We start from the raw sequence: 17285 nt of genomic DNA on the forward strand, positions 1-17285 counted from the left end.
CCTTTAGAAAATGCACCACTTCAGTGACAGCTTTTGTACTTTATTTGTATAAAACTGCAGAAATATTAGAGAGGTGCCTCAATGACTCATGTTCTATTCAAATTACAGTATATATTAGAGTGTTTAAATTATTTGAAATGTGTTTGAAATTATTAATGAATAATCTGTGATAAGAAGCCACATGGTGCAAGATCAAAATTACATTGTTAGGAAGATTTGATGATGACGTCGTATCATTTTGATACGTCAATGAACAGCATCCAGCTCTCAACTCTTCATTTGGTGACTATTAAAGCAGTAGAGCCCCAAGCTGTGGTTTATAGTGATTTTAGAACAGTTAAGGGGCATTGTTAAGCACGATGAAGAGCACAGTAAATAATCAGTAATACTCTTTTTAGCTGTTTGTGTGCAGTTAGAAGCTGGTTTAGCCAGCTGAGTTAAGGACTGAACAAGGACAAGAGATGCCTATTTCACCTGCCCCTTTTTGTGGTTTAAGGGAGTGAACAATAAGAGAGAGAGAGCATAGTAAGAGTAAGAGAGAGGGGCATAAATGTAGGTGCGTTTGTGTGGTAAGGGTTGGGACGGTGGGAGGGCATGAATTTGGGGGGTGTGGCATTTCTCTGCATAAAACACCGTCTGTTCCTTCACTTCTCACTCGCTCGATCCTATCTTTCACTTCTTGCTCGCCGTGAACTCCAGAAACACCATGTCACGTAAGAGACTTTTTATTTTTGTACTGAATTGTTTTACTGCTTAAAATGAACTAATGCATCTCACTGCTGCACTATAAAAGTTTGATGGCTTCAAAATTTGTAGATTGATGGCATTCTTTGAAGGGTAGTTTGGTTTATATATATATGTTATATGCTTTTTGGCCATTAATTGATTAGTAGAAAAGTTTAAGAGTTTGTGTGTTGAGAAGAAGGCAGAGGCAGGAAAAGGAGGCAGTTGATGGTGGATTAAATGACCAATGACAAAATCGAGTAGATCTCTTTCTTTCTGTTGCTTTATTCTGTTTTAATTAAAGGGTATGTTCAGGGTGTTGGCCATAATCCGACTGTGCTTAAATCTGACGGGGGTTTTTTTTTTATCCCTCCATTTCTGAAAACTCCCACTCTTCAAACAGTTAAGGTCCACCCCTTCTCTCCCATCTGCTTGCCTCCAGTGGGCTGTAACCAGTTCTGTGTGTTATATTGTTGCTGGCCATGACATTTCATATATTGTACTTTTGACATCTACACTACTAATCATTTTGGATGTTGTAAACAATACGTTTTGTTTGATTATTATTAATATTTTTTATTAATGATACACCTGCTTTGTATCACACTAATTTTACAGAAATCCAGCAAGGAATGGCTTTGCTGATTGCAGCCTTTCACAAATACTCAGGAAAGGAGGGAGACAAACATACCCTGACCAAAGGCGAGCTCAAGGATCTGCTCAATACAGAGCTGAGCGACATCCTCGGGGTGAGAGGCACTGCAAAACTGACCAGTTGAAATATAATTTCTCTTTTCATTATGACATTAAAATGCTTAATTTTAAAATTAGGTATTACAACTGCTCTTTTATATATAATAACAATTTAAAAAGTTGAATTATTTTGTATTAATCATCATAATAGAAATATTGTGAGATAATACTGATGTAAATATGAGCTGTTTAATTGGCATCATTGTACAGACAGTATCTCTGATCAGACTTTTGTGTTTGTTAAAGAAATCCGCTGACCAAAAAGCTCTGGACAAGATATTTAAGGATCTGGATGCAAATGCAGATGGCACTGTGGACTTTCAGGAGTACATCACCTTGGTCGCCTGCATCACTATGCTTTGCAATGAATTTTTCCAAAAAAAATGATCTTGTCCTTGTCCTTACAGAAAGTGTTTATCTGTAAAGCTATGGTATATCTGAAACCAAGAATAAAGATTTTTTATGTTTTGAATTAAATCTGTATTCTTACAATATGTGGGAGTGAGTGTTCTTATCTGTAAATGTGTTTATGGTGTTGGTGGCTGCAGCTTACATACACATGAAGGTTATTCCTATAAATATATTAGAAATATGCTTAATTTTCATATGGAAACGTTCATCTAACATTGACACTCCTAACATAATACTGACATACATTGAATTGTCAAATTACACAGATTACAGTAACTCATACTATACACAGTGCATATATGGCCTGCAGGAAACTTGAAAACAATACCACACCATTACCATATATATACCATACAATACTTACCGTATATATACATGTCCTCATAAACACACGTTTGCTGACAATTTATCTGTTATAAGTTTTTCTGCTTATGCAATCTCAGGTATTTTCATAAGTATAAAGTAGGCTATATTTATAATACAATGTTAAATGAAACCTTTATAAGGGTATAGAATACTATAAAAACACATCTTCTGCCTCAGAATATGATAAGAAGCCACATCAGATCACAAAAACTGTTATTGTCCCTCCATTCTAATATTAAGCTAACACCAAAGTGTATTAGTTTTAACAACTCATTTCTCTATTTGGTCAGTGTCTTTAAAGCAGCACTATGTAACTTTTGGCGCTCTAGCGGTTAATAAACAGAACTGCACACATCCCGCGGAAGAACATTCCAACCGGAGCTACTACTTTAAGTTTATGTCTATGGCGATTCACGCAGGTATGTATTACTCCGCAGCGGTGACGACCCGACCAGGCTACAATAGTCCAAATATAAGTACTTATTATAAGTGTACCGTAGGGATTCGGAATAAGACAAAAACGCGGTTTGGAAGATGAATTCATGATGTACTCGCTCATTATATACATTTTGCAAATTTTGATCACAGAAAAAGTTACATAGTGCTGCTTTAACATTTTTTTTTTTTTGGGGGGGAGGGGGAGTATTTCATAGATTTCCTTTGCTGTAAAAAGCATAAGGTTCACATATTAGTGATCAGACAAGTTGCAAATGCCTATGACTACATTAATCTTTTGGAGCGCATAAAATATAACATTTTCCAGTAAATGTCTCCATCTTGTGGTGGCCCTCATAAGGGATCTTAGAACTGATACTTGGGCACTCAGAGCCAAAAAGAATTAACTGTTATCTCAGGATCATAGAATGTATAATTTCAAACTTAATCTCACAGAATTTGTTTTTATAACATTCATAAGTTTTGTTAATTTCAATTTCAGGTCACTCAATTTATTTGTGCACTTTTAACCAAATAAAAACTCTAACATTATGCTGGCACCAAGATAGATGGAATATGAATGCTTACTTTTTACTTTTACAGAACTGTGTACAAATCTTAGGCATGCTAGATTTGTATTTAGTTATTCATATCTTTAGTATTATTGTGCCAATCGGAAATATTAGTTTACATTTCCAAATTTTTATTTTGCCATTAATTGTATTATTATTATTATTATTATTATTATTCCTTTATTTAACCAGAAAAACATCCCATTACAACATCTCTTCTTCCAGGGAGTCCTGACTAAAAATGGCAGCAACAACAAATAAGCCAATGAGGTTTTTGTACACACAAGAAGTCCAACAACAAACAGGATGGCCCACACACAGATCTGATCTCACCATCATCGAGTCCATATGGGGACTACATGAAGAGACAAAAAACTGAGACAGACTTGCTGTGGTAGCTCCTCCAAGACACTTGAAAAAATCTCAGTATGTTCTCTAAATGTACATTTATAAGGAGCACACAATTAGTTGTATTAGAACCACTTCAAGATTTGAAAATACAATTTTGTGTGTGAGTAACGACTAATGGAATATAATATTTTCAAGTAAATATCTCCATCCTGTGGGTGCCCTCATAATGGATTTTTGGACAGATAGACTTGAGTAAGTTAAAGGTGCTCTATGTAGGATTGACCTAGTGGTTGAACTAGGTATTGCAGCCCAAATTCAAAATATTGGAGAGGGTTTTTTTCACCCGGACCCTTCTCCTCAGACTTGACGCACATGCAGGTTGCCAGATTGAAGACACCAACAGGAACTGACCCCTCTCGTTTGGCAGCTTCCATGACTGAAAAGAAATACGCTGTGTTTCCCGCCAACTGGCAACCCGGGGTGCCGAAATAAAATTGGGTAAACTGGCAGTGGGCGGGTTACACAGACCAAAACAGAGACAGACATTCAGACACAGAATGCACATTTTTAAAGAAGAATAACTGACTGTAGCATTGTTTTTCAGATAAACAAGTATACATATTATGGTATTTTTATGCTTTAGTAGAGTCAAAAACTTACATACAGCACCTTTAAGTGAAAGTGACGTGACATGTGGCCAAGTATGTGGTGACCCATACTTGGAATTAGTGCTCTGCATTTATCCCATCCGAAGTGCACACACACAGCAGTGCACACACACAGCAGTGAACACACACACACACACACACACCGTGAACACACACCCGGAGCAGTGGGCAGCCATTTATGCTGCAGCGCCCGGGGAGCAGTTGGGGGTTTGGTGCCTTGCTCAAGGGTACCTCAGTCGTGGTATTGAAGGTGGGAGAGAGCGCTGTACATTCACTCCCCCCACCCTGCCGGTACGAGACTCGAACCCACAACCTTTAGGTTACGAGTCCGACTCTCTAACCATTAGGCCACGAAAAGTGCCTTGAAAGTTACTTCTGTCACGTAACAACAAAGCAGTGCACCATGGGAAATGTAGTGCGGAACACTGACGGAACTAACAACCTGTCTATTTGCATGGTAGCTCGTTTTGTAAAATGGAAGAAGAATCAGTTATCATTGGACATAACATAAATAATTAACTATATCTCATGTATTGTTTTATAGCATACACGTTGTTTCAAAACATAATATAATCTAAAATTAGGTTAAGAGTGTATTGCTCTAGCTTTGTGTAGATATTACATTTAATCAGAAGACAAAGTAAAAATAAACAGAAGGAACATCATTTGAATTAATATTTGAAACATCTTTCTGCAATCTGCACCAGTTTCTTAAACATAAAAAAAAAATATCCCGGTCCTTTCTGTCCAATGATAACTGATTCTTCTTCCATTTTACAAAACGAGCTACACCCCTTTAAGAAGAAGAAGAAGAAGAAGAGCTACCATGCAAATAGACAGGCTGTTAGTTCCGTCAGTGTTCCGCACTACATTTCCCATGGTGCACTGCTTTGTTGTTACGTGACAGAAGTAACTTTCAAGGCACGCAAACGCAGCAGTGTCTCGTGATGGGGGCGGTTTGGCGTCAGTCTTTCCCGTCTGGAGTCTGACGCACTCCGACAGCCAATAAGCTCATGTAGCACTTCGGCGCCCGAGCCCGCTGTGGAGGCAGGATTTCTTCAAATAAAGATGGCAGATGTTGTCGAAGGAGACGGTAGTCGCTCCGCTGGCCCTTCCACGCTTCACTCGGCGGCTCGCAACGGCTCCGGCACGAGCTCAGGAACGTGCGCCGGCGGCCTCGTCGCGACCACGGTCACCTCCGGGCCTCGGTTGGTCCGCATCGTCAAGTCGGACTCGGGCTATGGCTTCAATGTCCGCGGGCAAGTAAGCGAAGGAGGGCAGCTGAGGAGCATCAACGGCGAACTTTACGCCCCGCTGCAGCACGTCAGCGCCGTGTTACCGGGCGGCGCGGCAGACCGAGCCGGAATCGCAAAAGGCGACCGTATTCTTGAAGTGTAAGTTTATATGTAACAGTTAAATCAATGATCTATGGACTACATCAAGACGCGCTTAGCAGCGCTGCCCACCTTCACCGTCATCCCTTGTTAGACAGAAAGCGGCCAGTTTGCTCTTAAACACTACAGGCGAAAGTCACCAGTGTGTTTTTAAGGCATTTGAAGACCTGTGAAGAGAGAAATGATGCCGTAATCCAGTGCAAGTGCTAACGTGGCTAATAAGTGGGTTGATGTATATTGGAGTGAGAAGCTGAAAGTTAGCCAGCCTTGTCACTGCAGCACTGCAAACCATCGTTTCAGGCACGAAAAATACGGTATATTAATAAAAATGTACATCATTTAAATGCCATACAGGTGTAATAGAGCTTCCCTAATAAGACACATTTGTCCATGAGTGCAGAAAGCACTTGTTTACAGCAGGATTTGATATTCTGAGCACACCCAGGCTTGTCTTTCAGACATCTAGTATTACAATCATCCCATATCCTTTAGGTTTTAGGAAATATCTCCTTTTTTTAGAAGCTGTCTTGATAAATTTAAAGCCATCTGACAGAACTGACTTTATTTTCCTGCTTTTTCAGCCTCCCTGATCTTAAAGAGATAGTTACCCAAAAATAAAAGTTATGTCATCCTCTGCCAACCCTCATGTTTTTCCAAACCTAACTCTTTTTTTTCTTGGACCGCAAAAGGGCATCCTAGCCAGGATGACATCCTCAATCAAATCACTTTCCTTGTATGGAATAAAAGAAGTGAATAGAGACTGTTAGTCTAACGTCTTCTATTACGTTCTTTAGAAGTAAGTCATATACATTTGGAACAACATGAGGGTGAGTAAATGATGACATGCTTTTCCTTTCAGGCTGAACTATCCCTTTAACGCCTCTGTGCACACAGTGTCTCTGCCTGTCATATGCATCGGTGTATGTCTCTGCGTGAATGGCTGCTTCATTTCCACTAGATAAAGGAGGTTTGTGTTTGGACGCGTTTGTCTTCATTGCAGATTCTGGTCACATACAGCACCGTGAACAGACAAGCTTTCTCATTCCTTCTCATCTTGCTGTAGCTGACTGCGCACTGTTCTGAGCAATACTGGGTTGAAATCGAAATAAACCGCCCTGGACAATTGTGTAAAAACAATAGCACACACCTTCTGAATGATCGGCACATCCATGGTGATCTCAAACATTTATAGCACGATTATGTAACCTACATTAGGGGATATCTGTTAGGAGGAACGTCTGGGTTTTATTGGGTATGTGATTTATTGCTTGTTGATGTTATTGTGTCTCAGTTCTTCACTGGAGCGGTTCCGATGGCATGTTAATATTCACAGGGCACCTCATTGATGCTGGCGTTGGTTGCCATGGTGACAAGTGTTTTCCATGGCGCAGAAGGCGACAGCTCAGCATCAGCATCAGTCAGTGTAAACTCAGGACAGAGAGGAGGGCAAAGCAGGGCTCATCCGTCTTATAACCAACCCTTTCTGTTTTGTGGATGCTCCTAAAAACATTCTGCATGCACAGTTGAAATCAAATGCAACGTTTTGCGAAGCACCCTCAGATACGACTGAAAGGGACGTTTAAAAAGATCAGTTTTCACATTAATTGTTTTCTTCATTTGATCAATCCTGATATTGATTTTTAAAGTGTAAAGAGCAAACCTTTACACTATGCTTATTTTCAGTGGCTGCATGAAAACTTACAGTGCTGCAGGGTTCCCTGCGTTCTGCTGATCTAATTTACGCAACTGCACAGTTGGGTCTTGTTATATTTTTGAATTAATAGTTTTGTAATGTATATAGTTTGCCATCTGCATTTAATGGGATGCAACCAAACAACTGTGAACCTCAAAATATTGGCAAACGATATATTTATATTGAATCGTCCTTGTATGCTACTGTGCATAAACAAACATACTAAATGACCAGTGCAGCTGATTCACAAGCAAATGACTCTTTTCACTCTTTTTGGTGAATAAACATACATATTGACCAATATAGCCTTATTCTCTTATGAGCCAATTCTTTTATTTAGTAGTTTAGAAAGGCAAGTTACCCATTTGAATCAATTAGGAACTCTATTCTGCATAATTTAAGCATTAAGATGCGAAAGGTTTAGCGAAATTTCGTGGGCCAAATAAGTCCAATGTCTGTTGTCAGGAGTAGTAGTGATGTAGGAAGTCTCTTTCAAACCAAGCAGCTTTCTGTCGGTTAATGTGGCGAATCTGCGTGACCAACCTGAACGTGTTGTGAAATTTCCATGGGGAAATCTTTAGCCCTCACACGAAATTCCCAAATATTTGGATTTCTATTGAAGTGACTGGATTTTGCCTGCTAAAATTTGCTGAACAACAAATTTTCCTAAAAAATACCTGACTGAATCAAATCAAATCGAGTGATTTGGAATTGAATCTGGAAGTCTGTATCGATACACAACACTTTAAAGGAGACCTATTATGCCCCTTTTTACAAGATGTAATATAAGTCTCAGTTGTCCCCAGAATGTGTGAAGTTCAGCTCAAAATAACCCACAGATTATTTTTATATATCATTTTTTGAGTGGAAGCAGAAACACGCTGTTTTCGTGCATGTCTCTTTAAATGCAAATGAGCTGCTGATCCCCGCCCCCTTTTCCACAATAGGGCTGTGCCTTTACAGTTCATACCTCAGATGCTCTACTAAAAAAAACATCTGTTTAGTTTTGATTATCGTGTCTCATGTTGAAATCATGCATTTTAAACCATATTAGTTTAAACTTCTTATATAAGGTTTTCTGAGAGCACACATCCGGAGCGAACACAGAAAGTGGCAGGCACGGCATGTGAGTTTTAAACTAAGTTCTCTTTCATGTCTTTTCTATTGCGCTTAAACTGTCAAATACACACAAGTTTATGTTAAAAATACAAAAACACAAAGAGCAAATACAAAAACGAGATACAAAAACAGTCGTTATGTCTGTGAAGGTAAACAGCTGGGAAAGAAATCGAATGTTTATATTAGATCTGTGTGGCAGCAGCGTAATATACGGTAAATAAATCAATAAATCCACAGCTCTCTTGTCTTCGCTGAGCCTGGGACTCTAAATAGTGTTCTGTGCTTGTCAGTGCAGTCAAAGACAGAACAGTTAGCATGATTTGTTCAAACTTTCGCCATGGCGTTAGAACTGGTACACCGTTGTCGCTTGTGAAAACACAATGGCGGTGACATGGGTGGATACTTGCAGATTAAGGGGTGTAAATATTATTATATGATCCCCTTTCTACATCACGGGGGGAGAGAAATCTGACGCGCTCATTTTTTCGCAAGCTTGTAGAGAAAGGCTTTACCAAAAAATTTTTCACGTTTTCTGTGTTGGTAGATGCACTGGGGACCCGATTATAGCAATTAAACATGGAAAAAGTCAGATTTTTATGATTTTTTTATCACCTTTAAATCGCTCTGTTCTCTGTGCTCCCTTGTTACCATGTTATAAATGGGTAATTGTACTGTAGATTAGGTACAACTGTAATTGTACCTATGTCATGACAAATTTATAATGGAGGGCTCAGCTTTCAGAAAGTGGAAGTACATTTGGGGCAGTCTGGAAGCAGGTCATCCTGCTCGGTCTCTTGTGTTTAATGGAGTGTCAAAAGGAGGGAGATGGTGCGAGGACACATTGTAGGTTGGAGCTACAGTCAAAATGTTTCCATGGGTAACATAAAACTCTGATTCAGTGGCGTGATATTTACCACTCTTTTATGTACAGTAAGGAGGAAGAGTGAGCATTTAGTTGATTCAGCTTTTCTTTGAGTGGCTGACTGAGAGAGTCTTTGAGTGTATACGAGAAACACATGAGGGAGAGAGTATGTCAATGTGCTGCTGATTGCTGTTGAGTAACTCTTAAGTACTTTGTTCCAGTGATCTTACTGCAACGTATTTGCTGGAAACTCTTCAGTTCACATTGGACTGCATGTTCAGACAGCATTTGTTTTCTGCCCTGAATAATCTCCAAAACCCACATAACAGCCAGAATGAAATGTATTAACTGTATAAAACGCATACATATACCACATCCATCACACATTTTGAGGTCACACTCAGGTTTTCAGAGCAGGAAATGTGATACTTTGAGTTCAGTCATCTCCTGAGAACTCTCTGCTGTAATAAAACCTGACTTTTAGTAGAGCTCAAAAATAAGGATTTTTTTTCTACTAATCAGCTGGGCCATTGTTTTGATTTTTACAAAATAAAAGAATGGATATTTTATTTTTACCTATGCATTTTTATATTTGAGATATATGTATGTGTGTGTATATCTCTGCATTTATGATTTACAGTTATGTGTTTGTGTAAAATGTAATTTTTTTATGCTGTGATGACATTTATTCCATGTTTTTAAAAAAAATGTTGTCATTTAGAGCATTTTGTGACACAATACCTACTTGAGAAGAATTAAGAAATCAATATTTGGTGGAATAACCCTGATTTTCAATCACAACACATGAAAATATTTGTTATTATGACCAAAGCCATGCAATATATATATATATACACATACATGTGTGTGTGTATGCTATATTCCAAGTGCAACTTAGAATATTATTTAATATAGGCTTTTTTTTGTAATTTTCGATTATCATTATTACTATTCTTATATATATATATATATATATATATATTATATTATTAGGAAATAGATGTTAATTATTTGATAAATGCAAATTTGGTTTGTAGTTTTCAACCTTTTCTTACTGATGCTTTCAAGATTATCACTAGTCGTCATTTTTCCAAGATTGGAAAGAGGAAAAACAAATCTATGTTAAGTCACAGCAAGAAAATCTAATATTTCAATCTGCAAGGCAAAAAAAAAATTTGTACAGGATCAATGAATGTAAAATTTTCAGGAGTACCACAGCACTGGCTTGAAAGGACAAGTAACTGTTCTGTCAACTGGCCGAAACATGCTCACACATGGCTGTGGGCCAGCGGGTCATCCTTATTGTTGAGCTGTGAAAAGATTAGACCAGAAAATAGAAGCTCCAGGAACTTCGCCTAAGTAGTGGTTCAGGATTAGGAGATATCTGATCTGACATTAACCCTCTAAAAGTTCCCGGAAACATAAGATTTATAGCTTTAACCGTTTAACGTCACACTGGTATTGGCTGTGAGTACAAGTTTAATTCTGTAACCAGATCCTTTCTTATTTTCTTCCTTCTGCAGAAATGGAGTGAATGTGGAAGGGGCCACTCATAAGCAGGTGGTAGATCTCATCCGAGCAGGAGAGAAAGAGTTAGTCTTGGCTGTCCTGTCGGTTCCTCAGCCAGAGACGGACGGCCTTGATCCCGGGGACGATGGCTCATCGCAGTCCTGCTATGACTACAGTGACAAGCAGGCCGTGCCCATATCCGTGCCCACCTACAAACATGTGGAACAGAACGGAGAGAAGTTTGTGGTGAGCATTTCATCTGCTGTGGCTGCTTATGCCTCTGTTTGGTTTGATACTTTTTCCCCTGATGGTTATTTTTGACTGCATTGTGTGTTTGTGTCAGGTCTACAATGTGTACATGGCAGGCAGGCAGTTGTGCTCAAAGCGTTATCGGGAGTTTGCCATCTTGCATCAGAATCTGAGGAGGGAATTTGCCAACTTTGCATTTCCCAAGCTGCCAGGGAAATGGCCTTTCTCTCTGTCTGAGCAACAGCTAGACGCTCGCAGACGAGGGCTGGAGGAATACTTGGAGAAAGGTAAGAGAAGACGACACAGGAAGGGGCCGTGAGATGAAAATCTAGAAAATAAGTGTTTACAGATGTTTCCAACATTCGCTCTCTGCCTTTCTCTGCCTTTGCCTCTTGATCTCACCAGTGTGTTCTGTTCGGGTAATCGGAGAGAGCGACATCATGCAGGAGTTTTTGTCGGAGTCTGATGAGGTAAGGTTTTGTGTATATATTAGGGCTGTCAAGATATCAGATTTACAATACACGATTATTGAAGGCAAAAGTATTCGCAACCACGATATTGTGATATTTATAGTACATTTTGGGGAAAATAATCACTTAAAATATGAGTGTAAGGAAGAGAGAGAGTTACCATAAACCGTATAAAACTACAAAAAGAACAATGTTGTTTTTTACGTAATCCGAGCAGCTTTGCTTTCGCCTGTCTGTGATTGCCTGTGATTTTGTGTGACAGATGTAGCTACACGCTGCTTCGTTGTCTTTTTTTCTGTTTTATAACTGGTGACAACAGGTGTTAAACTGCAATACTGCCACCTGCTATGTTGGAGTGTGAACCAGGGGTGCGATAATGACAAAAATGTTGTCTCCATTTTCTTTCTGGAATTTTGTCGATAACTATAATTGTACAGTATTTTGCTGAACGTGTTATTGTGCTGGTACCTTGGCAGGTTTAGGACTGCCGTGGACAGCTGACTCCCAAAGCTTTTGATATTCTTCATATTCTGACATGTAGTTCGTTTGCAGAAGTAACAGAAATTAGTTTTTATGTTTAAATTAGGGGTGGACGATATGGCAAAAATATCATATCACGTGTTTTTTTTTTTGTTTTTTTTTTATAGAAATATCACGATTCACGTTTTTATCATGATTCTTTGTCATGTTGGTTTTACTATTTTATCTGAGCAGTACAGCCAAACTAATTTCCCTATTATAAAAACGAAGCCTTTCAAGGTAACAAAATATTTAAAAAAGAATGGTGGATATTTAGGCCAAAGTGGGTGAAGATAAAAATCTTTGTCATTATTTTATCTTTTGTTATTAAAAAATAATAACAAAGATACACATAATATATACAAATAAAACAAACAGTTTTATTTTCAGGTACAATAGGTGTATTTAGCAGGAGCATTCAAGAAATTGAATGAAGAAAATATAAAAATAAAACACTATATAGATTGATTCCTATTAAAGCAACTGTATTAAAGTTTTTCAGTCAAAAGTATTGAGTGATTTTTCTCTTTGTGTTTTGTTGTTTTATTAACATGGTTCACCCAAAAATAAAAATGATGTAATCTGTCTGTCTATTCTGTCATAGTGTTTTATTTTTATACCATCATTTACTCACTCAAAAGTTGTTTTAAACCTGAATGAGTTTCTTGTGCTGAACATAAACGCTATTTTGAAGAACGTGGAAAACCAAACAGCTGCTGGTCCCCAGAGACTTCTATTCTTTTGTGTTCAGCACAAGAAAGAAATTAATACAGGTTTGGGACAGCATGTGAGTGAGTAAAAAATGACAGAATTATAAGTTTTGGGTGAACTATCCCTTCAATAACTATCGGCAGCATGTTCAGTACTGTCCTTTTAAGACCTGCACGCATCTAATATACAGGCACGTATCCGTTTTTCTCTCAACTGTTTACTTTCATTTTAGACATAACCAACTGAGTCTATATTTAAACCTTGTGTGTTTTGACAGTATTAGCGCAAAAGGTAACTTAGTTCAGAAATCAGGCGCTGTTTGACAGGCTTTTTAGTGCACGCGCTTCAGATGTTTGCGCTGAGAAAAAGCGCACGTCTGACCAGCACGCGAATGAAAGGTTTAACCGGCAAGGCTTTAAAGCACATATGCAAATAATGTACTTTTGTGATTGCGAATAAGTGCAGTGTCCTGTGAGAGTAACTCTACCGCGGAGTTAACACTGATGCGAAATGTATGTCGCGTTGTACAGTATATTGATACGGCGGCGACAGAACTGCAGCTGATAGAATGTGCGCTGTATCACGATACTACGATATTTCTTCAAAAGCAGATCGTGGAGACATTTTTATCGTCCACGATCAAAAATCGTCATATCGCACACCCCTAGTTTAAATTGATTTTTACCTTTTATGGGCATTTTTACCCATTAAAAAGGCCAAGTTTTTCTAACCTAATAAAATGTATATATCATCTTTTGTGTCAAATTCTTAAATTTACTCAATTTAAGTGTTTAGTAAGACACAATTGGGCTGTTACCAATCAAAATAAATCATTATCAACAATAACAACCTGGTATTTGGTATTTTGGTATATTGGTATTTGAAATTATTTGGGGAAAAAATACCGGGGAAAATATACTTTAAATATAAACCTAAAATTGCCAGTAGGTGGCGGCAAGTCACTGCATGAGTGAGTCATTGAGTCATTCATTCAACATATTCGTTCAAACAGCTGATTGATTCAGTAACGAAACACTATTGTGTGTTGCTCAGAGATGCAAAACAGTTCTACTGTGGCTTTGTTTGAAACTATTTTCGCTGATGAAATAGAGCAAAAACAGGATCTTTTTTCTAAAAATCAGTTAATATTAACTTCTATTTATTGGACTGTTTTATAAAATCAATATATTTGCAGTCGCGCTGATATTTGGAGAAAAACGGCAATCTCAGAATCAGAATCAGAATGAGCTTTATTGCCAGGTATGTTTACACATACGAGGAATTTGTTTTCGTGACAGAAGCTTCCACAGTGTAACAGAATGACAGTGACAGAACAAAAAACACAGATAATAAAAAATAGAACAAGTAAATAAGGCAAGGCAAGGCAAGGCAAGACATCTACGTGTGTCTTTCCTACTGATTTATCCACAGTATACCCAGTGATTCCCATTAGGGTCATCTGATCTTAAAAAAAGTAGGATGAAGGATGGCAGGGCTGTTTGATATGTTTTGGTTGCACTCATAGGGTGATTGCAAGCAAAAATGAACCATGGGCAATGTCTATTGCCGTTCATATTTAATCACATGACCACTCTGTCTGGGCATGCAGGGTTTGTCCTCTGGGACAGGGTAGCCAGGCCTAATTTTAATCATATTAGGATGATAAAAATGTTTCATGCCCAGCTTTATTCTATTCCATTTATGTGTCGTTGACTAACAGAGCGCTGCAGTGATTACATATTTTTGTAGGCCAACCCAGAAGTTAGCATCACCCTGGTTCCCTCAACAAAAACCCAGTAGGATTTTTCCATTGACTTTTGGATTTTTACAGAAAATAAACACAGTGACCAACAAAAGCTTCATCATGATGATCTTCGCAAATGAACATTTAATGAATTTTAAAGCCTAAATATAATCAGCAGCACACATTAAAGACAGCTAAACGAGTACATGTAAATATACTTGAACAAAGAGAAGGAGACTGTAGACCTGCAAAAATCTGCTTTAGCTTGATTATAACTGCAGCATTGCATTCTCACTTGACTCAGAAAATGATTGAATCATGGACAATGGCCCCCTATCAAAGAATGTGACTGTGTCACAAAGACCCATCAATGACAAAGTGTCATAGGTCAGTTAGCATTGAAAATGTGCCTTTAACACACAGTAGTAAAGACAAACTGATGTGCTGCCACAGATAAGATATCATACATCACAGTTCATTCAACTAAAGACTATTCAGCTCAATTTAGTTAATCTGTTTTTATGTTCACCTTGAATGCAGTCTATTTATTCTATACGTGTAAAAATTCACTATTATATGATGCTATGGGAAACACAAAGGGTCAGTCAATTATTAAGTGACCCTTAAAGGGATAGTTCATCCAAAAATGAAAATTCTGTCATTAATTACTCACCCTCATGTCGTTCTAAACCCGTAAGACTTTCGTTCATCTTCGGAACACAAATTAAAGGGGTCATATGATGCTATTTTAAAGATCATTATTTTGTGTATTTGTTGTAACAGAATATGTTGACATGCTTTAATGTTCAAAAAACACATTATTTTTCAAATACTGTGCATTATTGTAGGTCCTCTATGCCCCGCCTCTCTCAAACACGTCGTTTTCAACAGCCGTTTTAGGTAGGCGTGGCTGACTCTTAACTTTTATAAAGTGGTTCAACCATCATTTTACGAAGCTACAAGAATACATTTTGTGCGCAAAGAAAACAAAACCACTTTATTCAACGATTCGTCTCCTCCGCGTCACCCTATAGCGCCATTTTGGAGAATATCCACTGAACGCCGTTAAATAAAGTGGTTTTGTTTTCTGTTTTCTTTTCTTTCTTTTCAAAACAGATTGATTCTATGAAATTGTGTTTAACCAGTGTGAAGAAGCAGCTTTTGAAAATGTGGCAGTCATAATGTTATTTGTATATATATATTTGCATGTTCCATTGCTCGGCTGTGTGTGAGTGTGAGTCTGTACCTGTCAGGGTGCTTCTCAAGCACGCCTGAAACACTGCTCTGTCTGTTTGGACTGTATTTTTAGGTCTCTCTCTCATTCCTCCTAGAATTATAATGGTGTTTCTGATGTGGAGCTAAGGATAGCCATGCCAGACAAAACTACAGTTACCATCCGGGTGCGAAAGAATTGCACAACAGACCAAGTCTACCAGGTACTGCATTTAATCATGCAACATTTTAGATCAAACGCAGCACTTTCCAAAGCCACGCATTGCATTCTTCCCCCTGTCTTTTTCAGGCTGTTGTAACAAAAATTGGGATGGACAGCATTACTGCAAGTTATTTTGCCCTGTTTGAAGTCATTAACCACTCCTTTGGTAAGAGTTTCTCTTTTTCTAGTATGACAGTATTTTTATGCCTGTGTTGGTTCAGATTTCTTAATTTTGGTTTATACAAATATTTAAACACCATATTTTTAATCTGATTGTTGATATATTTTAAAGAGCACATTGTACCACACTTTTTTTTCAGATGTTAAAGGGATGGTTTCCACAAAATGAAAATTCAGTCATCATTTACCAATCCATAGTAGTTTCAAACCTGTATTGCTGAACACAGAAGAAGATATTCTGAAGTATGTTTGTAACAAAATAATTTCTGGTCCTGTTGACTTCCATACTATTTTTAATTCATACTGCGTAAGTCAATGGGATCCAGGCTTTGTTACACACATCTTTTGTGTTCGGCAGAAGAAAGAAATTCATACAGCTTTGGAACAACTAGAATGTGAGTAAATGATGACAGAATTTTCACTTTGGTGTAAACTGTCCCTTTAATATTCATATTTTGAGATGTATCCATAGACATGAGATGACATTTTACCCCTAGTAGAACAACTTCTGCCATTGAGTGAAATGATTGGGTATGTTGTTGTTTTTCTTCATATATGATGTTATGCAAAACATTTTGTTTTATGTGGATATTGGAACGCCAGTGAAGTAGGCTAGGCTACATATAAATAATATTTTGGCATTCAAATCGCGAATACAGAAACATTTGATTTTGTCAAATGAGAGACCCAATGTTGGTTTCAGTTTCTATTGCTATAGCTTCTTATATTTTTAATTCTTGTTCTTTTCTAAATACTGTTAATTGAAAGGATTTGTTGTGGAGTGAGGGGAACTAAAATAGCCTAGCTATGTTTACAGTGTTTATTATAATGTTTGTAAACATTTCGCATCAGCATTAGGCCTATTTCTGAATGAAATAATAAAATGTGACTAATACTCGACGTGCGGTTTTTTTTGTTTTTGTTTTTTTTCTCTCTCTAAACAAACAAATTTGTTTTATATACGCGTGGCGTATTTTAACCATGCAGCAAACCTTTTAAAATATTTTGATAAATTACTGAAAAAAAATAATAATAAATGACCTTTTAAACCGTTTAACTGATTGTATTAATCGGTCAAAAATTCTTATGGTCGGTTAACCGGTTAAAATGAACATCCCTAT

At 37.7% G+C, this 17285-nt stretch overlaps 2 protein-coding genes across 3 annotated transcripts in view; both read left to right on the top strand.

Moving 5' to 3' along the window:
- Window positions 1–599: 599 nt before the first annotated feature.
- Window positions 600–1953, top strand: LOC107714720 (ictacalcin-like). Its single transcript, XM_016520687.1, has 3 exons — window positions 600–713; window positions 1342–1472; window positions 1723–1953. The coding sequence occupies exons 1-3, from the start codon at window positions 707–709 to the stop codon at window positions 1861–1863; spliced, it is 279 nt and encodes a 92-aa protein (XP_016376173.1). The 5' UTR covers window positions 600–706; the 3' UTR covers window positions 1864–1953.
- Window positions 1954–5157: 3204 nt separating this feature from the next.
- The window catches only part of snx27b (sorting nexin 27b), a 16818-nt gene continuing 4690 nt past the window's right edge, over window positions 5158–17285 (top strand). Inside the window, exons 1-6 of one of the 2 annotated variants that reach the window (XM_016520646.1) lie at window positions 5158–5673; window positions 10871–11102; window positions 11200–11392; window positions 11511–11575; window positions 15881–15985; window positions 16072–16150. In XM_016520646.1, the coding sequence (XP_016376132.1) occupies window positions 5348–5673; window positions 10871–11102; window positions 11200–11392; window positions 11511–11575; window positions 15881–15985; window positions 16072–16150 (1000 nt within the window). In that variant the 5' untranslated portion in view covers window positions 5158–5347. The remainder of the gene's footprint in view (window positions 5674–10870; window positions 11103–11199; window positions 11393–11510; window positions 11576–15880; window positions 15986–16071; window positions 16151–17285) is intronic. The other variant, XM_016520645.1, reaches the window with a different exon arrangement.

Source organism: Sinocyclocheilus rhinocerous, unplaced genomic scaffold (assembly GCF_001515625.1).
Source record: "Sinocyclocheilus rhinocerous isolate Xijiao unplaced genomic scaffold, SAMN03320098_v1.1 scaffold2194, whole genome shotgun sequence".
NCBI lineage: Eukaryota > Metazoa > Chordata > Actinopteri > Cypriniformes > Cyprinidae > Sinocyclocheilus > Sinocyclocheilus rhinocerous.